Source organism: Dendrobium catenatum, unplaced genomic scaffold (assembly GCF_001605985.2).
Source record: "Dendrobium catenatum unplaced genomic scaffold, ASM160598v2 fragScaff_scaffold_124, whole genome shotgun sequence".
Lineage (NCBI taxonomy): Eukaryota > Viridiplantae > Streptophyta > Magnoliopsida > Asparagales > Orchidaceae > Dendrobium > Dendrobium catenatum.
The window spans coordinates 162442-181272 of NW_021318586.1; the positions used below are offsets into that span (position 1 = coordinate 162442).

General features: G+C 35.3%; 1 protein-coding gene across 2 annotated transcripts; it reads left to right on the forward strand.

Annotated features, from left to right (window-relative positions):
* Nucleotides 1-6989: 6989 nt before the first annotated feature.
* On the forward strand, nt 6990-14977 carry LOC110098614 (4-coumarate--CoA ligase-like 6). 2 transcript variants are annotated; one of them, XM_028698386.1, is made up of 6 exons: nt 6990-8074; nt 8208-8388; nt 11274-11419; nt 11556-11623; nt 12268-12370; nt 14600-14977. In XM_028698386.1, exons 1-6 carry the CDS (start codon nt 7076-7078, stop codon nt 14723-14725), a joined length of 1623 nt encoding a protein of 540 aa, XP_028554219.1. In that variant the 5' UTR covers nt 6990-7075; the 3' UTR covers nt 14726-14977. The 2 variants fall into 2 exon arrangements, with proteins under 2 accessions (XP_028554219.1, XP_020681151.2); XM_020825492.2 differs by lacking the exon at nt 14600-14977 and adding an exon at nt 12896-13261.
* Nucleotides 14978-18831: the final 3854 nt, after the last annotated feature.

Sequence of the window (18831 nt, forward strand, 5' to 3'; positions counted from 1 at the left end):
TCTTTTTAGTAATGTTGGGTATTATCTACGGACAAATTTGAATCAACATTCTGAAAGGTACAGTGAGTGTATATTTTATTCTAGTGATAGGAAGACAAGCATGTTGACTCATTTTTGGCCCACATCTCCCTTGGATGCCTCCCTAAGCTCAGAAGCATAGTCTTCTGTCGATTGTGATTGTCTGTAGCCTTGAAGGCATTGATCGAGATTGATGTACATGTTTTTTGCATGATTACGGGAGAAGATAGTTTGAGTCACTTATGGTCGCCGCGATTTGTCGTCGTGCTCAAAATTGAATTCTTTGAGTCACATTGTACCCGTAATCATGTTTGTTTTGCGTGTGATAGGTGCAATAATGACCCGTCGAATTTTTTATGTAGTTTAGGGTTTAGGGTAACTGAGTACTCAGCTTTAGTAGTGGACAGGGTAACTGAGTTGTATTTTCTACTGAACTAGGAGACTAAAGACTATCCTATGAATTGACAAGTTCTAGAAGTGTTTTTTCTATCAACTCAGCATCCTGCAAAATCTGAATCAAAATATCCTATGATTTCAAAAGAGGTACTATGCCTAGGATATCAAATTCCTAAGTCAGGGGTTCCTAAGAGATACCTAAGGATTCTGTTAACAACAATCAAGTGAGATTATTTTGGATCAGTCTGAAATCTAGCACAAAGATAAACACTAAACATAATATAATATCTGCTAGCAGTCAAGTGAAGAAGTGATCCAATTATCTCTCTGTATTTCTTTTGATCAACAGATTTACCATTTGAATATTTGTCTAATTGAACAGTCGAACTCATGGGAGTATTGATTGGCTTGACTTTATCTATCTCATATTTCTTAAGGATATCTTTAATGTATTTTGATTGAATAAGAAAAGTCTCATCATCCTTCTGCGTTATGTTAAACCCTAAAAAATAATTCAGTTCTTCCATCATACTCATTTCAAATTCCTTACTCATTATTCTTGAGAATTCATCACATAAATTTTTATCAGAAGATCCAAACAGAATATCACTAACATAAATTTGAATAATCAATAATTCATCTCCTACCTTTTTCAGAAAGAGAGTGGTGTCTACACTCCCCTTAACAAAAGATATTTCTAGTATGAATGTGATTAACCTTTCATACCATACCCTGTTTGCTTGTTTAAGTTCATATAATGCCTTTTTTAATTTGAACACATGATTGAGAAATTGGGAATTTTCAAAGTATGGGAGTTGTTCAACATACACATCTTCTTTTATTATCTCATTAAAAAAAAAACGCTCTTAATATCTATTTTATACAATTTGAATCCCTTAAAATAAGCAAAGGCTAGTAGCATTCTAATAGCTTCCAATCTAGCTACAAGGGCAAAAATATGTTCAAAATCAATCCCTTCTATTTGATTATACCTCTTAGCCACCAATCTTGACTTATTCCTCACTGCTACTCTAGAATCATTCATTTTATTTTTAAAAACTCATTTTGTTTCAACCACACTCTGATTGATCCTTAGGTCTTCCGATTAGCTCTCAAACATTATTTCTTACAAATTGATTCAGTTCTTCTTGCATGGCTAAGATCAAGAATTCATCAGATAAGTTTTATTTAGGTTGGTGGTTTCAGTCATTGAAATGAAGGCAGAGTGATTTATCTCTTTTCTAAGTTCATGTCTAATTCTAATACCTTTCCTACATTCTCTAGGAAAAGTGTTTTCAGACTCTATTCTTTCCTCCAGATTTGTAGATTCCAATCCTTGGGCTACAACCTCCTCTTCTTCTACCTGAGACCCTCTAGAATTATCAAATTCATTAAACACAACATGAGAGGTCTCTTTAATTACCAATTTTCTTTTATTAAAGACTATATAGGATTTCTCAACACTTGAGTAACCTAGGAACACTCATTCATCAAAATTTGGGTCAAACTTTCCTAGTTGAGACTTTCCATTATTCAGAACTAATAATTTACATCCAAAGACATGAGAGAGGTTGGGTGTCCTTCATTAGAATTTTATAGGATGTCTTATTCAGTTTGGATCTAACATTCACCCTATTCAGAACATAATAGGATGTATTTATCGCTTCTGTCCAAAAGTATTTTGGAAGTGAGTATTCAGCTAATATGACTCTAGCGGCTTCTACCAGGGTCATATTCTTCCTTTCAGCTACCCCATTTTGCTGAAGGGTCCTAGGAGATAAAAAGTTATGATCTATCCCTTGCTCCTTGTAGAAAGATTCAAATTTTTTCATTCTCAAATTCTTAACTATGATCACTATGAATTATCATAATTTCACAACCTAGCTTCCTATAAATCCAAGTGGAAAAAGACTTAAACCCCTCAAATAATTCACTTTTATAAGATAGGAATCTAACCGAAGTAAAACTTGAATAATCATCAACAATCACATACCCAAAGGCTTTCCCTCCTAAGCTTGCAGTGCTGACAAATCCAGAGAAATGCATGTGTAGGTCTTCTAAGGATTTGCTAGTGGAAATATTTTTAATTGAGCGAAAAGAGGATTTGACTTGCTTTCCTAACTGAGAGGCATCACAAAGGTTGCAGTCATTTGTATTTATAGTTATTCTTAAAAAAATTATTTTTTATTCATTTTATTTTCCCTAATTGATTATTTTGTTTATTTATGAAATTTATATTGGTGTTTTTATTTTCTTTGATTTCATTTTAGATTTTACAGGGAACAAATTCCTTTTTTGGTTAAAACTTACTAACGGGCTTACACATTGATTATAATTAAAATTATGAGTCCTTAAAAGGGATCAATAGGTCGCTAATGATTAAAAGAGCTACATAAAAAAGAAAAGAAAACCCATGAAATGAAGATCCCATCTACGTATAAGCAATAAAAAAACCTTTTAAAAGTAGAGTGGCTAGGAGCCAACACACAAAAATAGGAGATACATAACAAATCTTTTAGCACCTTCATCCTGAAAAAAAAAATGCAATTTTGCAAAAGACTAAATAGAATCAATAAACCTATAAAATAAGATGAGATTGAACTATACAAGAATAGTAGAAAAATATTATAATGATAAAGATATAATCAGAATAATATACACAACATCAGGGCAGAGAATCAAGAGCTAACAACAACAAAGTAATATAAATAGCCCCAAAACCAAAATTTGGGTAGCAGATAACCTGGAGAGAAGCCCACGTCATAAATAATGTACAATGTTTATTGTACCCTACGATTGATAGAGACGAAATTTGGTCGTCCCAAAGATTGTACCAAAATACCAAATGAAACCATAATTTTTGAACTAATAGTTATGTATGATGTTTACATTGTAATGGATGACCTATTGGAAATCAATAAATTATTATGTACGATGGAAACAGTACGGGACGATTGACAAAAGTGATTTTCAATCGTCCCAGAAATCACCTTGTGTGAATATAGAGAAATTAAATAATCGTACATGATGACCTCATGATCGTACTAAACGATATATTTGCAAAATATGAACATATCGTTTGATTAGTCTAATTTTTGAATCGTACCACGTCATATGACTGTTTGCATCGTACCAGATAAGTCTAACTTTTTAATTGATCATACTATATGAATTAGGATCATAATGTACAGACAAAGATGGCCAAATTAAAAAATTATGGCTTTTTAAAGTCTCATACTTAAGAAATCTCTTAGAGTACTTTTGAAAAGAGCTTTTGGCTATTGAAGGAACTTTGACAGAGATGGTTTCTGGTGAGCTCTTGAGTGAGAGAGAAAGAAGAAGGTGAGGTTGAGCATGAGGAAAAATAGTGTGAGAGGTTCACATAGTTGCTACAGGCTAGCTTGCACCTTGATTCCTTTTATGGCTTAGTGAACCCTTAAAGTTTCTCTTGGGAGAGAGGCTTCAATGTCAAGTCCTCTATGTTGCTTTCCTTCTCCATAAGGGAGAATAAGGAGTTGTGGTTCTCTATCTTCTCCAGGAGGGAAAAAAAGGAGCCGAGGTTCCCTGCCTTCTCTAGGAGGAAAAAAAAGATTGAAGGTTCACTACCGTCACCAGGAAGATGACATAGCATTCGATACTCCATCACATTAGGGATTTTATAAGGGCTTCTCCGCCTTGCTGTGGGGGTAAAAATAGAGTCACTTAGTAGTAGTGTAATACCCGGAGCGGAGGACTCCTTGGAGTGGACGTAGGTCAATGTTGATTGAAGCACCATAAAAAAATATGGTGTGCTTTTTCCTTTTCACATTTACTTTTTTGTGATTTAATTTTTTATTATCTACAAGTTGAATTTACTGCATAAAGTTTAATATTTATTATCAACTGCAATTAGAATAGGCTGTGGCTTAAGTAAAAAATATATATGTATTAAAAAATTAGTTTAAATTCTCAATTGCTTCCACACGATTTTAAGTAAATTGTTTGGATTAGTTTTAATATCATTTTCTATATATATATATATATATGTTTTTCTGTTAAGTATTTTTTAAATTACCAATTCACCCCCACCCCTCTTGGCGCTCCTCGAGCTAGTTAATTGAGGTCTCACAACCTCCTCGATCTTTCAAATAGTATGTTCCTTAGTGACCTCTCTGACAATATTTTCTAGCAGCAATGACGTTCTCCTTCGTAATTGCACCTGACTTGGATGCAATGTTAGGGCCTTCACATATGTTGGTTATACCTCCCATGGCAAGGACAACAGAAACAATAATCTCCTTAGTTCTCGTTATATGATTAGATGACAGATCATCCTCAATGTTAATGAGATCCACGACACTAGCTCGCATACCATTCAAAAAGGAACCAATAGAGAGATCCATTGAGTTCACAAATACTCACACCTCTCCTTCAACAAAAACCTTATTCGGTGTAGCTTCTTCCATATTTGGGGCCTCCATACTAAAGGTCATTTGTGTTCTCTTATAAGTAGCTTTCCTAGAAGCTCGAATGCCAAGATAAGTAAAAAGGTCCATCGCTCCAAAACTAAGCAAGGCTCACAAAATGGAAGAGAAAGCCAACACCAATCAGACCTGAATCCAGTATTTATAGAGAAACCATATAATAGGACTGTTTAGTCTACAAGGATACACGAATCTCAAAATTTGCAAAGATTTAGGGCAAATTTGTACTTACTCTTGCCCTTTTTTTTTTCTAATTTTTCTTCTATATATGATCTTTTTGACATCCATCATTCAAAAGGTCGAATAAATAGGGGAACTAAATGTACATTGATGACTATCTATACAGGTTTTAGGTTACATTCAGGTTAAATGGAAGGAGCACTCTTTCATCTATCGAAATAGTCTGTTTGAGGGACTCTCTCAGGAGTTAGGAATGAACTTAACATTGGAGCACGATGGATTAACTTTTACCATCACTTCTAGGCAGCCACCCTCCTCGGCGAGGGTGACCTCAGAAGTTCCTCTCTTAGTTACACAAATCATTATCTCTGCTAGTCAAAGTCAAGTCCCCCATGCAAAATACATTAGCAACTAATCTAATAACATCTATATCTCTCATAAGACTTCCCTCAGAATCTGATCGACCTCAGGAATGCATCAAGACTCTACTCACCCCTTTCACCTCAACGGGGCGACCTCAGATCGGCTTCCTCTTATATGCCGACCTGACCTCCCGACTCTCTACTAACATTGACTCAATACACAAATTCATCCACTTTGTATACCCTATTATAACAATCACCATTATATCAGATAAAGATGGTCGAGCTACATCGAAGTTGGATACAAATTCATGCCACTGTTGTGTCCCAAATATATCCACTATAACCCCCAATTCATGTAAAAAGGGGGAGGGACAAGAACAGTGGCATCGAGATATACATCTCTCTTTGATAGATCTGTCTTTTTGGCTCTCATATTTGAGGAGAAAGATACATTATAATGTTTTTTTTTTTTTTATCTTTAGCTTAAGCATTACAATATAGAGCTCTTACAATAATTATTCTTGTACATCTGATTGAGATAATAAAGTATTTATTTTGATCCACATCTTCTCTCAATGTCTCCTTTTTTTTTTCTTGTATTCTGATTTTATCATCTCCATCCCTCCAGCTCTATAGATTGTCAAAAATACGACCCAACATCATTCACCGGATTCAAGATTCAACAACGTTGTTGTCAACAGCTATTTTTTTCCTCTTTACTTAGGCCTCATTTGAGAGAGTGTTTTTTGCCTTTTCGGTTTAGAAATAGTGAAATTATTTTTTGCTCGCTGTTTGTTTATGAAGCTTCTATAGAAATGCTTTTTAGGGAATTTTATTTTTATGCTATTTTAAGAAGCTTTTTGATATTTGATTTTCCATTAGAATACTCCATTATGTTAGACTTCCTTTGGGACGACTTTTTTACTATTTTTTAAATCAACTTTTTAGTATAAAAAATTAATTTTTGTATTAAAAAGCTACTTTAAGAAGCAGTTAGAAATCCAACCCAAAATAACCCTTAACCAATATTTCTAAAAACACCTTTTATAAAAGGTAACAATAAGCAAACAAAACCTTATATATCACTTATATAATAAATTTATATACAAAAGTCAGCCTTTGACATCGGTAATATATGTCTTTTCTTTTATTTATTTTATTCTATTTTATTTCTATTCGCTCTATCATTGTTTTACTGTAGGTGGAAGCACCTAAGAAATTAATTTCTAGCGCTATGATGTGCTTTATTTATTTATTTATTTTGTTCTTTTTAAGACTTACTTTAATAATAAAAAGATTTTTATCATTCGCTCGGTCACTGTTTTGTATCTAGCTGGAAGTCACGTCAGAAATTTATTGCTAGCACTATGACGTGCTTTAATTTTTTTTTTTAAGGCTTTAATAATAAAATGATTATTATCATTCGCTTTATGACTATTTCGTATCGAGGTCAGAAATTAATTGCTAGCGCCGGTTTATTTATTTTTTAATTATTTTTCAGACTTACTTTAATAATAAAATGATTATTATCATTATTTATAAATTTTATCCTTTTCGATATATCTCCGTTTTTCCTACTCGCCCCTTCCTGGCGCTACAAAGCTCGAACCCAAACTCCAATCCCCGCGGTGTAACAGCTTACCACGTTCAGTAATGGCCACCGCGCCTTCGCCGGAGATCGACCCCCGAAGCGGCTATTGCATCGCTACGAAGACATTCCACAGCCTCTGCCCAGGCGTCACTCTCCCCTGCGAGTCACTACCGCTCTCTGTTGCTTCCTTCGCTATCTCCCTCCTCCCAATCCCTCTTCCAACTAACCCCGCGTTCATCGACTCAGACTCTGGCAGCTCTCTCACTTACCCTGAATTCCTCTCTCAAGTTCGAGCCCTTGCCTCATCCCTTCTCTCCCACCTCCGCCTCTCCCCCGGGGACGCGGCTGTCATCCTCTCACCTGCCCGCCTCGAGATTCCGGTCCTGTACTTCGCTCTCCTCTCCATTGGCGCAGTCCCCTGCCCCTCCAACCCCCTCAGCACCCGTTCCGAGCTCTCCCGCCAGGTCCATCTTATTCGCCCAAAGATCGCCTTTGCTATCTCTGCTGCGGCGCCCAATCTTCCCGACTCCCTCCTCACCGTCTTCATCGACTCCCCCCGCTTTCAATCACTCCTTCACTCCTCAAATTTTCCTCTCCCTCCATTACCGGAGGTCCGGCAATCGGACACATCAGCGATCCTTTACTCCTCCGGGACGACGGGGCGGGTTAAGGGAGTAGTCCTCACTCACCGCAACTTCATTGCGCTACTCGCAGTACTCCACTCCCGAATTCTTGAGCGGGAGACGCCGGCGGTGGGGCTCTTCACAGTTCCGGTGTTTCACGTCTTCGGGTTCTTCATGCTGCTGCGGACGGCAGCATTGGGGCAGACGGCAGTGCTTATGGAGCGGTTCGATTTCTCTGCGATGCTGCGGGCGGTGGAGAAGTATCGCGTGAACTACATGCCTGTCTCGCCGCCGCTCCTGGTGGCGATGTTGAAGTCCGACGAGGCCTCTCGGAGCGATCTCTCATCTCTGGAGTCCCTTGCATGTGGCGGTGCGCCGCTCGGCCGCGAGGTTTCGGAACGCTTCCGCGCTCGCTTCCCCGCTATCCAAATATTCCAGGTTCCAACTTTGAAAAATGAGGAGTTTATCTAAATATCCATTGCTGTGTTTGCAATGAACGACCAATATAATTTTTTTAATTGGAAGATGGATCTTTTGGAATAATGTTGCTGCTTTGTTTTTTCTATTGAAGGGTTATGGGCTTACTGAGTCGACGGGCGGGGTGACGAGCCCGGAAGAGACCGACATATTGGGGTCGGTGGGCCGGATCTCGCCGAATATTGAAGCGAGGATTGTAAGTCTGGATTCTGGGGAGGCGTTGCCTCCAGGCCATCGAGGTGAGCTCTGGCTTCGTGGGCCGACCGTTATGAAAGGTAAGTTCTTTTTGTACTCAATCAACTCGTTCTATGTTAGCAATGTCGTATAGGTTTTTTTTTTCATACCTGAAAGACTTGTATATTCGGTCGGGCGGCGCCGGTCCGATTCAGCATATTTAAAGGCCAACGCTGGGAGATTCGAACCGCGCTGCATTCAGCCGTCGAGTTGATGACTTTTAAACCGCCGCCGGCTGTGTTTCATGATAACCTTGAGGCGGAAAGAAAAAAATAAATACAGAAAAAGCTTTGGCTTCTAAGCTTTCCGCTCCCTCCTCTCTAGAAAAAGTTATGCTAGTAAGGCCTGAACGGCGTTGTTCTATTTTCCATTTTCTCCAATCTTATCGCCGCCTTGTGTAGATTAATCTTAATCCAAATTTCCACCTGCGTTGAGATACGCTCCGTCAAAGGTTTCACATTGGCTTGAAAGTTCTCGTTTTTCTTGTTAGGTTTAGAAAAGCTAAATGAATACAAAAAATGTTGTTCAATGCCAGCAAGAAGCGGATGCTGGCCATGTGAGCTACTTTCGCTAGGCAGCTGTGAAAATTGAATGCCTAAGGTCTTCACGAGGGGTAGGGGAGAATGAAAGAGGGGGATGATTTAGGAAGATAAAGTTAGACTAATATTCATTTTAAAAAATAAATTCATTTGTCTACTATATATGTTACCATCCATTACAAATATAGAATTCTTAAAAATCAAAATACCTACATTTTAACATTTAAATATTAATCATTCAAAAATTATAATCGGACATGCCACTCTATTCTTCTGAATGGATATATATATATATATATATATGAGAGAGAGAGAGAGAGAGAGTCTCCAATGTTCTTGACATACAACTTGAAAAGCAACTTAGGAGGCTCTTTCTCATCTCGACAACATCGATCTCCTTCTAGTGGTTTGTTTACTAGTAGCACTTGGTCATCAAACTCAGTGCCCATGCTGTTGAGTGATCAAACATGCATTAACATAACATTAAACTTGTTATGCTTTAATCATTTATAAAAAAACCATGTTGATTTGAAACAAAAGGGCTCCCACACTTCCAGGTAAGAGGTGATGTCATTGTGGCAGATAAAATTAGAGATGAGTGAGGTGTTAGCTGTATAGGCAGGAGAAAATGATGATTGTGGGGTCATGAATGGAGGTTGGAGAAATGGGAGATCTTGTAGCAACTTATGTGTTGGGGTGGTTAAGGGAGACAATATTGACGTTAGAGTCGATCGAGGTATGTTGGTTGCATATGAGGAGGAAACCAAGAGACAAAGGTGGAAGCGGAAGGCAATGGATGTAGAGTTGGATACTGTTGAGTTGGTAGTTTTGGCAATTGAGGTAGAAGGGATATTGAGAGTTTAAGAAGATGAGAATATTGAGGGAGAATTGAGATTGAACTAGAAGAGGACCTCATGTTTTAGCGGCTTATTTAAATGCGGTTTTCAGTTCTTTCGCTCTTCTTTTAGTTCTTGCATAGGCCGTTTACTAACTTAAAATCAAGTGTGATTAATTACATCGACGGAGGAATAAAGGAACAAATAGGGGAGTTGAAATGAAACTTAGTCATGCATAGACATATGTTGGCTAAGGTTTTGGAATCTAAGGAGAAAAAATTACTATAGTTGAGTGAAAGCATAACTTGAAACTTTTGCATGCTTGATAAAGACTTGGAGTGAATTAGATCTGATTCTCATCACATTTTAGAAGAGCACAACTTTTGCAAATATCAATTTCTTCACCATCATAGATTCAAAACACTTTTATGAAGAGAACTTTTCATTTCAGCATTTGCAGTAGGAACTTTAGAAAGCTCTTTTTAATTCAGTTGGTAGGATAAATTGTGTGGTTCACATTGACAGTACGAGAGTAGTTATAGTATTGTTCAAGTCCTCATGGGATCGATATTCAACTCACCTCTTTTTTACTTGAATGACACGTGCACTTGTGTAAAACTCAATCTTTGCTTAATTTATAACCTAGCATATTTTATTGCAAGCAAAGTATAAGCCTTTGTCGGTGGGCATTCCTTGTACCTTGTACAATTTTACAATTATAGTGGATACTCTCATTCTGCACTATGAGCCATGTATTCTGCATCTTTGAAATGTACTTTTGGGCGTCTTTTTCAACTCGTCCTCTTGTCTTGTCTAAATGGCGTCGTCTATGAATGCTTTCTTCCTTCAACTCAAGAAGTATCTCCAGCCAAAGGATCTTCTTTCTCCTCGTCAACACCACATATCATCATCCTAGCAATGGGCTAGTTTCCTCCATAAACTTCAGTTAAAACTTTGGTAATGCCATCTGATATGACAAAATTTTTAAGATCGATCACCACCATCAGGCTTTGATACCAATTATTGTAAATTCTTGGAGGAAAAGGGGATTCTTGATCTTTCTGACCAAGCTATGATACTAAATAATTCCTCCAAATCTTGCTATCTTGACTTGAATGCAAGACTGCAATCCCTTTTTCTCCTCCACTGGCCCCCTGCAGCTACACCTCCACCGGCCCCCTTGCAGCTACACCTCCACCGTCGGCTAGTTGCCTAAACCAAGAGCCTCCTGCTCTCCTTGCATCCAAGAGAGAGAGAGAGATGAATGGAGAGGTCACTCACGGTTTGGACGTAATTTTTTCTTTAACCTTCACACCATTCAAAACCTCTCTCATGGATACAAATGGATGCCTCCTATTTATAGGCCTATTCCTCTAAAGAGATTAGACCAGCTCACTAAAATAGAAATCAAGAAACAAAATTAATTACAAATGAACATGTAAAATTGAAACTAATATAAAAGTGGATCAAATACTAACATGTTCTTTCAATATTATTGGAGGACTAAAAAATAAGGAAAACGTCTTGAATGTCTCAACTTTTTCTTGGCAGGTTACATTGGTGATGATGAGGCAACGTCATCTATGTTGACCTCGGAAGGCTGGCTGAAGACTGGAGACCTATGCTATTTCAATGAAGATGGGTTTCTTTTTATTGTTGGTAGGCTAAAGGAACTAATAAAGTACAAGGCCTACCAGGTGCTGAAAATTTAACGGATCTACTGTTTTAATTTGTGCACATTTTACTTTTGGAGGCACCATTATTTTCCTTCCATTTTGCCCTCTGCCACCTTTTTCTCGTTAGATGTTACTGAATGTACACCTTATTTGGTAGGTTCCTCCTGCAGAGTTAGAGCATATACTTCATTCTCATCCAGAAATTGCTGATGCAGCTGTTATTCCGTAAGTGTTGAAATAGTTTGCATTTTCCTTTGAACTAAAATTCACTGTTGGTTAACTTTTTTTTTTTAACTTATATATCTATATTAACTTCTATTTGTGCTCTTTTGTTTTACATGATTTGCGTTACTGTTTGCATTATAAAGCTGTGCTAAAGTTCCTTTTTCCTTGTATAGTGTAGTACTAGTAGGAATTTTGGGCCTCTTTCTTCATGAAAGGCAACTAAAGTTTCATTTAGGATGACTTTCTTTCTGCTTCTTAAAGTAGCTTTCTAGTAAAAAGTTATGTTAAGAAGCAAAAAGAAAGCCGTCCCAAACAAAGTCTTAGTTTCAAATAACTGATGACTTACAATTTGTTTGTCTCGGCTCAGCTAGGACATGCTCTGAATGTTCTCGTGTAAAACTATGATCATAATCAGTTGTGGAATTATGCAAGTGAAAGAGGACAGAATAATTAATCTAAAATTATGATCATGATCCTTCTATAATATATATGATTAGAACATAATTTAATGGAAAAATTTGAACTTACTCAAAACTACATCTGATTTTACCAAACTCAAGGAGATAATATATATGAATAGCAGAGAATTTAATGGCAGTTGCACTGTAATTGATTTGTTTTCTTGGTTTCTGTATGCTTGATAGGTACCCAGATGAAGAAGCAGGGGAGATACCAATGGCTTTTATTGTTAGACAACCGGGAAGTACTCTTAGCTCAGTAGCAGTTATGGATTTTGTTGTAAAGCAGGTATCTGCAAGTACCTTACACGTACAAATATTTTCACTTTTTAAAATTTATTATTTTATAAAAATAAATTACTTATAGGTTCTTGAAGTTTAAATCATCTTATTTATAGGGAAAATTATTAGGTGCGGACCTTAGAGTTACGTCCGGTCATCCACTTAAAATTTGATACGTGGAGTGGACACGTTGGATTTATTTTTTTACTTTATATATTTAATGTGTCCGCAGAACTTTAAGCCAAGCGCACCAAAAGCGCAACCAAAGTGCAGGTAAAGTGCAGTAAAAAGCACAACAAAAGAACAGTTAAAGCGCAACTAAAGTGCAGTTAAAGCGCACAAAAAAGCGTAACAAAATAGCCGTCTAAGCGCAACTAAAGTGCAGTTAAAGCGCACAAAAAAGTACAACCAAAGTGTACTCCACGTGTCAAATTTTAAGTGGATGTCCGGACGTATATCTACATCCGGTCTCCGCACCTAATAGTTTTCTTATTTATAGACCCACAAACTAATTTTTTCTTGTTTTATAAAGGTGGCCCCATACAAGAAAATTCGGAGGGTTGAATTCATTGACGCGATACCAAAATCTACTGCAGGCAAGATCCTACGGAGGGAGCTCGTCCAGCGTGCTGGCTGTACTCCCAAATCAAAACTGTAAGTCTTCTCTTGGTTTATATATCTTGCAATTTATTGTGGTGATGTCTATGATTAATGTATATAAGTAATAAGTTTCAGGAAATATTATAGACTGCCCATCAGTGTTCGCCTTTATGAAAATAAGAATCCAATGACCTCTTCAAAAAGCAAATTTGTAACTATATAATAACAATTAGAAATATCAAGATGTTTTATAATGTTTGCTTTTGAACATCAAGGAATTGAATATGTTGGATTTCAACTTGTTTGCAAATGGATATGCTGCATATGAGAGCTGGAGAATTGAGGAGACTAAGGCTTCGTTTGTGACGGCTTTCTTCCTGTTTCTTAAAGCTGCTTTCTTATACAAAGATTTTAATTTTTTACTAGAAAGCCGTTTTAAGAAGCAATAAAAAAGTTGTCCCAAATGAAGTCTAAGGCTTTGTTCATGATAGCTTTCTTATTGTTTTTTAATACTATTTTTTAGTACAATTTTTTTGAATTAGAAATTTATGTACTAAAAAATTGTTTTATAAAACAATAAAAAAAGTTAAAAAAACTCATTTAAATCTAACAATCCAATATCTTTTAGTCTTTTTAGGTCTACCTTTACATGAATTATTCTTTTATTATGCCTTAAAACTTGAGCACTCTTTCATCAAGACAACAAAATAAAACAAACCGTAGAGGATATCCATACAAAGATATTGGAATATACAATTCCAATAAAATCAAAGTTCAACCACAAACTCATATTCCAACGGTCAAAAATTTCCAAAGCTTGCAAAAACTCCTAAAGAAATTATATCCTTGGAATAATATTTTTTATTCTTTATAAATTAACCAAAAATAGGTAGGAAAAGTATATGGCTTTAAGAAGGCGATGGTTCCTAAAAGCCCTTAACATCAAATTAAGAACGTCAAGATGCTTCTTTGACAATCTCAAGGTAACAATAGTGGAACAAGATAATTATTCCTCTAAATTTATTTAGTTATGTCACTTCAATATTTGTAGTTACTTTAAATCAAATGCAAGGGAATTAACAACAACTACAATAAAATCAAATCTTTGTCCGACTATTTGGGATCGGCTACATGAATCCTTTTTCTCTATTGTGTCCTATTAAGAGTTAAATTTTCATTTATATCTAATAAAAAAGGCCATTTCTAATATTTTTAATCAAGTCTTTGTAGGTCAACCTTTACCTCTCTTAACTTAGGTCAAATCTAATATATCTACTCTCCTAATCGGGTTATTAGAAGGCCAATGTTTTATGCAACAAAACCATCTAAGGCATCTCTCTCTAATATTATCTACAACTTGAGCTACTCCATCCTTTTCACATATATGGTTATTTCACATTCTATTTCTAAGAGTAATCCACTCATCCACCTAAGAATCCTTATCTCTGCAATACATAACTTAATTGTATGCTTCTCTTTTAATGGCCAACATTCTATGCCACAAAGCATTGTAGGTCTCACAACTATCTTATAGAATTTCCCTTAAGTTTAAGAGATATTTAGAAATCCGTCCCAAAAGAAGCCTAAATCATCTTATTTATATACCCACAAACTAATTTTTTCTACTTTTATAAAGGTTGCCCCATACAAGAAAATTCGGAGGGTTGAATTCATTGATGCGATACCAAAATCTGCTGCAGGCAAGATCCTACGGAGGGAGCTCGTCCAGCGTGCTGGCTTTAGTCCCAAATCAAAACTATGAGTCTTCTCTTGATTTATTTATCTTGCAAAAGTTTAGACTAGTTTTTTTTTTTATTCTTAAAATAACTTTTTAGTATAAAAATAAAAAAATTTATACTAAAAAAGCAGAAAGAAAACTGTCTCAAATAAAACTTTATTATGATGTCTATGATTAATGTATAAAAGTAATAATTTTCAGGAAATATTATAGACTGCCCATCAATGTTGGCCTTTATGAAAAAAGAAGAATCAAATTACCTCTTTGAAAAGCAAATTTGTTATTTAGCACTCATTTCTGTTTTTTTTTTGTCTTATTAGAAGTATATTTTAAAGATAGTTATTTATTTTTCAGTTATTTTTATTGTGAAAAAACAAATATATATCATTTTTGTACGATTTGAGAGAATTTATGATATTCGAAGTCAATGTTATTTCTTTACGGCTTCTTAGCTATATAATAACAATTAGAAATATCAAGACAATTAGAAATATCAAGATGTTTTATAAGGTGTTCTTTTGCACATCAAGGAATTGAATATTTTGGATTTCAATTTGTTTGCAAATGGATATTCTGCATATGAGAGCTGGAGAATTGAGTGAGAAGACTACGGTTTTGTTCGGAATAATGTTCTTACTGTTTGTTTATACTATTTTTTAATACAAAAAGTTATAAAAGTTGTTTTAGAAAATATTAAAAAAGTTGTAAAAGTTGTTTTAGAATATTGTCTAGTTAAATTTTTTTAGATCTACCTCTATATAAACTATTCTTTTATTATGCCTAAGGCTTGAGCACTCTTTCAACAAGACAACAAAATAAAACAAACAGCCTAAGATGATCCACAACTACTCCACTGAGCATGTGTTCAACTTATGACATCTCAAACAACAACCATAGAGGATATCCATATGAAGATATTGGAATTCCAATAAAATCGAAGTTCAACCACGAATTCATAATCCAACGGTCAAAAATTTCCAAAGCTTGCAAAAACTCCTAGAGAAATGATATCCTTGGAATAATATTTTTTATTCTTTATAAATTAACCAAAAATAGGCAGGAAAAGTATATGGCCTTAAGAAGGAGATGGTTCCTAAAAGCCCTTAACATCAAATTAAGAACGTCAAGATGCCTCTTTGACAATCTCAAGGTAACAATAGTGGAACAAGATAATTATTCCTCTAAATTTATTTTGTCATGCACTTCAATATTTGTAGTTACTTTAAATCAAATGTAAGGGAATTAACAACAACTACAATAAAATCAAGTCTTTATCTGACTACTTGGGATCGGCTACATGAATCCTCTTTCTCTATTGTGTCATATTAAGAGTCAAATTCTCATTTATATCTAATAAAAAAGGCCATTTCTAATATTTCTAATCAAGTCTTTGTAGGTCAACCTTTACCTCTCTTAACTTAGGTCAAATCTAATATATCTACTCTCCTAATCGGGTTATTAGAAGGCCAATGTTTTATGCAACAAAATCATCTAAGGCATCTCTCTCTAATATTATCTACAACTTGAGCTACTCCATCCTTTTCACATATATGGTTATTTCACATTCCATTTCTAAGAGTAATCCACTCATCCACCTAAGAATCCTTATGTCTGCAATACATAACTTAATTGTATGTTTCTCTTTTAATGGCCAACATTCTATGCCACAAAGCATTGTAGGTCTCACAACTATCTTATAGAATTTCCCTTAAGTTTAAGAGATATTTTTTCTATCACACAACAGGTCCGATGCATTCCTCCACTTCAACCATCCAACTTGAATTCTACTAATAATATCCTCATCTATTTCACCATCATTTTGGAAAATAGACTTGAGATATTTGAAACGTGTATTCTTATTAATGTCTTGATCACCCAAGGTCATAATCCCCCATTATATCTATTACTATTAAAATTGCATTCCATGTATTTGAATTTAGATATATTTAAAAGAAAACCTTTAGACTCTAAGGTTGACCTCCATAATTCATGTTTACCTTCAAAGCCATATCTAGTTTTATCAAAAGAAGAATATAATCAACAAAAGGCATGCACCAAGGTACATCCTCTTGCAAATGCCTAGTAAGAACATCCAAGACTAAAGCAAAAACATATGGTACTAAATCTAAGGTTGCAAATGCCTAGTAAGAACATCCATCTGAAATAGGAAAGTACTTGGTCCAATCTCCTTGTGTTTGAACACAAGTAATAGCTTTTGCATACATATCATTTGTGAGTTGAGTATAAGCATTCTTATCTCTCTTTTTTTTTTTTTAAACTCTCCATACCACTTCTTTTGGAACTTTATCATAAGCTTTCTCTAAATCAATAAATATCATATGTATATCCTCCTTTCTTATGCATCACATTTATGCTTAAAATTAGGAATCAACACATTCCTCCACTTATGTAGCATCTTTTGTCTTCAAAATAATTTTAAAATTTTTTTCGTAAGCCGAGAAATTTCTTCATCTCCCAAGCATTTATCAGTCTTACCATACTAGACATCTTCTATTATCTCTCCTTATGAAATCATAACACTTATGTTATCTTCTCTCCCCTTATCACTTCTTCATGCAACCAAGATTTATGTGTAAGATAACTCTATATTTTTATTTACTTGTTTTTAATATATTTTACGTAGTTATTTTCCAAAAAAGGCTTAAATGAGATGTTCTTCTGTGTATGCTTACCCTTAAAGGAAGTAATTATCGGGGCTTTCTTGCCTGTATGAAGCAAGAAGAGTAACAAACGCTACAAGAATCCTAGTTACCAAGGCATGGACATAAGCTTGTAAAGCAAAATCTTGTAAAAATTATTCTGCCTCCTGATTTATTCTCTACTACTACACATTTAATGTTTTAAGCTGGCTGATCAAATATTTATCTCCCAACTACAAATTATGAAAACCAGATCATCAGTTTAAGTGCTTATTTTAAGAGTTAAATCTTCCATTAATTTAAATGGATGGAGCCATTAATTCTACCCTCACCATACTTTAAAATATTTGAATAGTTGAGATTTAAAATAGCCAAATGAATTTTTAATTATACGCTATATTACCAATGAATATAATAACTCCATTCTGCTAAATGGATAGTTGTAAAAATCTAAGGCTACATATTTAAATTCTTATGCTCAATTACACGACCCGAACCCGACCCGGAAAAATCCGGGTTCGGGTCAACCCAAACCCGAAACGGGTCGGGTTCGGGTTCATGAAATCAACCCGTTTTAAAAATCGGGTCGGGTTCGGGTTGACCCGCCAACCCGAAATTGACCCGAAAGTGACACGAAAAATCATTTTTGACCCGAAAACCCGAGATTGACCCGTTTTTGACCCGATTTTGACCCGAAAATCCGAGATTGACCAGATTTTTGACCCGAAAATTAGCATTTTTAGGTCAATCCCGGGTCATTCGTGTCGGGTCGGGTGACCCGGACCCGAATCGGGTCGGGTTCGGGTCCAGAAACCTGACCCGTTTTTAAAAAGGGGTCGGGCTCGGGTTGACCCGAACAGTGCCGGGTCAGTTCCGGGTTCGACCCGTTGACCCGAATTGACACCCCTAGACATAAGCTTGTAAAGCAAAATCTTGTAAAAATTATTCTGCCTCCTGATTTATTCTCTACTACTACACATTTAATGTTTTAGGCTGGCTGATCAAATATTTATCTCCCAACTACAAATTATGAAAACTATATCATTAGTTTAAGTGCTTATTTTAATTGAATTTTTAAAATATCTATGATAGAAAAACATTTTGCTCATTTATAGAGAGGCACAAATATTTTGTTAAAGATCTATGATATTTATACTTAGTATTAAACTAAAAGAGTTAAATCTTCCATTAATTTAAATGGATGGAGCCATTAATTCTCCCCTCACCATCCTTAAAAATATTAGAATAGTAGAGATTTAAAATAGCCAAGTGAATTTTTAATTATCATTTATATTACCAATGAATATAATAACTCCATCTGCTAAATGGATAGTTGTAAAAATCTAAGGCTACATATTTAAATTCTTATGCTCAATTCCTGCTCTGTTATGGCTTAAAATCAATAATTAAATAAATAAAATTTTAGAGCTATCATGCCCAAATTCCACTACTTAAAAAAAATAAGAAAGA